The 4,593-nt window shown below is 34.6% G+C and overlaps 1 protein-coding gene across 4 annotated transcripts in view; it reads left to right on the forward strand.

Moving 5' to 3' along the window:
* Positions 1-3,095, forward strand: part of LOC107713247 (peroxisome proliferator-activated receptor gamma coactivator-related protein 1) — a 15,593-nt gene extending 12,498 nt beyond the window's left edge. For 3 of the 4 annotated variants that reach the window (XM_016518705.1, XM_016518706.1, XM_016518707.1), the window contains 2 exons: positions 1,453-1,604; positions 2,783-3,095. In XM_016518705.1, coding sequence (XP_016374191.1) covers positions 1,453-1,604; positions 2,783-2,880 — 250 coding nt within the window. In that variant the 3' untranslated portion in view covers positions 2,881-3,095. Of the gene's footprint in view, positions 1-1,452; positions 1,605-2,782 lie in introns of those variants that run through there. The other variant, XM_016518708.1, reaches the window with a different exon arrangement.
* The last annotated feature ends 1,498 nt before the right edge of the window (positions 3,096-4,593 follow it).

Here is a 4,593-nt window from a genome sequence, read left to right on the forward strand (position 1 = left end):
AGCGCAGGTGAGACCAGAACAGCGCACGTTGCTATCTGTGTTTAAACTAAACTCATTTAAGCCTTGCCAGTTTAAATATTAAAGAGCCAGAAGAGGTGAACTCGCGCACGCAGTGAGAAGATCTGTGCGTGTGCTCATCCGAAGCGCGTGAACCCGCATCTCAGAACGTGCGCAAATATTAAGCTCTCTGTGAAGTATTGTGCTTGAATGGACAAATTCACACAAAAATTATGTCAAAATGCCCGTCTTGGTGAGTATCCTAGCAGACATAGTCGGCTGAACGTACAGTATCAGTGCGTTCTCTTAAAGTGACAGCACTTTCTTAATGTTAATCAAACAGCAACAACACGGAAATCTCTCACTGCTCTTGATTGAATAACTTTTGTAACTTTAATAAGGATTAATATTAATTTATACAGTCAAATATGCAATGTTATTTTACATTTCATTAATTTATTAAATTTCTGTACCTAAAAACTAATGTTAGACCTACCTAAAAAACCTGAAAAGCACTGTTTATTTTATTTGTATCTTTGCTCTATTGTATTTATTTGTGATGTTGCTTGTAGTTAGATTGTGTTCTTATTTTCTTTCTTTTTTATTTGACAATATAGTTTTTTCCCTAAACATAGCACATACCGAACCGTACCGAAACCGTGACTCTAAAACCGTGATACAAACCGAACCGTGAGTAAGTTGATCACCTTCATCTGGGAGAAAACTCTCCCAATCACCACCGAGCCAGAATAACATCTTTTGGAGTTCATCACCCTTCAAACCCGGAAGACGCGAAGAACTCCAACACCACCAAACCATCAAAACTTTCCTCTGTGTTTTCACACAAAACGAAACTACTCTGCGTGCTGCAGTGTTAATTTTGTTGACGGATAATTTTCATCATAATTCTCGTCAACGACATTTTTTTCACCGACGACAACGAACTAAAACTCTTTTTGAATGACAAAAACTATGACGAATATTTATTGACGTTTTCGTCAACGAATAAAAACAAGACGAAAATGTTAGGGAGGGACGATTTGGGAAGAGATTCATTCAGAAGAGGTTAGTCGACTAAAACTAAAAACAATTCAGATGACTAAAATATGACTAAAACTAAATGGCATTTTAGTCAAAAGACTATGACTAAAACTAAATCAAAATTTGCTGTCCAAATTAACACTGGTGTGCTGTGCGCACCAGAGACTGTTACTTAAAACTGTGCTTTATGCTGGACCGTAATCTAATACGGTTTTAATGATAATTAAAATATGAAACGGTGATACTAACCGTGGGGAATTTTATCATGATTTATCGTCAAACCGGTAATCGTTACATCCGTTTTTTGGTGCATCGCTATCAGAAAACAAGTGTTTGAGCCTCGGCTTCGGCTTCTGTTATCTGAGCTGATATATTTTCTCAGCGTGTTTCTGTCTTTCTATTCTCTTCTTGTAGAGACAACTACGGCTTCATCACGTATCACAGCACAGACGACGCTTATGCTGCCATTGAGAGCGGCGGTAAACTGAGGCGCCCAGACGAGCTTCCCTTCGACATCTGCTTTGGCGGCAGACGACAGTTTTGCAAATCCAACTATTCAGATTTAGGTTGGTCTCCTGAACGATTTCTCATTTCATATTACTTTACTTATTCTGTGCTGCTGGTCTTTTTAGCTGATATGAGGAGAAATATATTTCTGCATTGTCTATTAAGCATAACAGAGTGAAAGGCACATTGACTTAGGGCCGCATGATTAATTGAAATAAAACCTTAAACGCAATATGGCTTTTTTTATTATTGTATTTTGTTATTTTATGTTATTACTATATAAAAATACATTTACATTTTTTATTTTTATTTTGTAATTTTAGTTTTTTAGTAGTAATAATAATTATCAATGGTTTAATGTTTGAAAATGAAGAAATTAAGACAGCCATAAATATTAATAGTAATAGTAATTTTACAGTTGTAATGTAAAATTAAGTTTATCATTATTATATTATTTTTCCTAAATACTCCATTTTTATTATACAGTGAAATATTAATAGTAATATTTCTTATTTAGGTTTTTTTAGTAATTTTTGTTTTTATTTAATAATAATAATTACAACCGAGTTTAACATTTGAAAATGAAAAAATTAAGACATGAATAGCAATATTGTACTTGTATACAGTTACTACTGTATAGTAAGTACTTTAAAATAAAAACCGAGATAATTTTTCTTAAGTACTCATTTTATTTTATTGTGAAATATTACAATAGTAATATTATCTATTTAGTCATTTTGTTTTTATTTACTAGTAGTAGTAATAATAATAATAATAATATATATTTTTTTATAGCTATATTGAACTCACTTAGAGTTATTTAGTAAAAATTTTGTCGGGAAAAGTTTTCGAATTTTTAATCACAAGTTAATGTAAAAAAAATCTTGTGTGATATAACTTGTTTGTTTGTTTGCTGGGTTTTATTGTATTTGTTATAATTGTATTTTTTTTTATTGTTTTTGCCATGAAAATAGCCTTTGATGCTGACATGGCATTAAATAAATATATACTATACTATACTTATAGCTATATTGATATATATAATAAAGTTTTTGGATATATAATCACAAATTTCCTTTTTTAAAACGCATTTCACAGTTTTTATTAGAAAAATCACAATTCGTTTTTTTTCCCCCCAAATCATGCAGCCATAAGCAGAACTGGTTCTTTCACAGTGTAATGCATTATAAAACTCAGGATGTTTTGGTTTGGCCTTATTTGTTGTTCTGTCATTTAGATTCCAACCGCGATGTCGATCCAACATCCAGGAGCCGATGCGAGTCGTTCGACTTCGACACGCTACTGAAACAGGCTCAGAGAGGACTGAAGAGTTAGCAGCGCAGAAGATCAGAGACTCAACATTACCTCAGAGCACTGATAACCAGAAATCGATTTCAGCGGTGACCAGCTTAAATGACCAATTCAGCTGTCGACATTGGCCATATACAATTTAAGCTGGTTCACACTGGTTTAAAGGAACATTCTGGGTTAAAGGCACAATATGTAATTTTCACCACTAGAGGGCGCGTATTCAAAATAAACAAAGAAACAAAGGCTAGTTTGATGACACCGTGACTGAGTGTGGAATCATGGGTGTTGTGGTCTTCATCCGCACAGCCGATGCAATCCGACGGGACTCGGGCAGAAATCATGTTCATGGATGAGCTAATGATTTATTAACGTAGTAGAATGAAGCAGGGTGAGGCTGAAAGCCGTCGAAGCGAAACGAGGCGCTGAACGAGCGCGACACACGGCTGGAAAGCAGCGGAGCTTTTATTATGCCACAGTCGAGCGCTTCCGCTGCTTCCGGTCGTGCGTATGTGGGGTAAAGCAGTGCTGTTTTATCATACTAGATACATTTAGTTCTGTTATAATGCTACTCTGTGCGGTCGTCACCGGTCTATTAAAACACACAACATATTAAAGCGTCTTTGGTGTTTCCATGTTTTCTACAAAACAAAACCGGAAATCGAGGGGTTATGACGTCATTGGCAGGTGACACTATGGACACGGTGCGTGTCACTAGTTAAAATGGCTTATTTCTCTGGATTTAAATGTTCTTCGAAACATTTGGGATAATGTAAGTACACAAGTCAGCAAAATATATAACACCGTTCTAGTGGTTTTTGGATATTTTAATAAAAAAATCTTACATATTGTGCCTTTAAGTACAAGTGAAGCTCTATCAACAGCATCTGTAAGCTGCTGGAAATAACCGTGATATAAATGCACTTAACATTGGAGGTCTGAGAATCAGATGCCGTACAGATGGTGTCTAAAGAGCTGCGCTCGAGCTCGACCTGGAAAAGCTGTTATTTTTTGTAGCAGGGTCATTTGCACTTCACTAAACTGACTTTGCTTTCAGCTCTTTCTTACTTGACGGTTAAAACTTCTGTTGAAGTACTTTTGCTCATTAAATTTTGTACATAAGAATGGAGTGGCATTAAAAGATGAAATCATCATTATGAAATGAATTTTAACGCAACTGAATGGTTAATGGTTTGTCTTTTATAGTGTATATATATATAGGCTGAGTTTTTTGAAGTGATACCAAAAACATGTTTTCCCCTGTTTTTCAGTTGGAATGAGACTCTTTACCTGAATAAAAACGTTTATGTACTAAACAATGACGTCTCTTCTTTTACACTGAACTCAGAACACTAAAATTAATGCTTTCAAGCCTGCTACTGCTCAGAGATTAATTGATTTTAGTTATCTGCTATTCATTTTGGTTTTTGATTATATTATAGTTATTTATATTATCATAATTAATTATTATAATAAGTGTATTTTATAATATATATTAGGGATGTAACGATTAACCGCGAGCCGGTTGAAAATTGATTTAAATATGTGACGATTCAAATCGGTTGAGATGCTAAACAAATCGCGATTCAGTTAGGGGCAGGAGTTTATATGAATGTATGTCTGAGGGGAACTTACTGTCTTTAGAAAAGTTTAGATGGTATTTTTTCTTTTCATCTTGCCTCTGTATAATGCATATTAAAGTTCATAAGTGCAGCGCTGCTTTGTTTACAGCGGAAACCA

Source organism: Sinocyclocheilus rhinocerous, unplaced genomic scaffold (assembly GCF_001515625.1).
Source record: "Sinocyclocheilus rhinocerous isolate Xijiao unplaced genomic scaffold, SAMN03320098_v1.1 scaffold1050, whole genome shotgun sequence".
NCBI lineage: Eukaryota > Metazoa > Chordata > Actinopteri > Cypriniformes > Cyprinidae > Sinocyclocheilus > Sinocyclocheilus rhinocerous.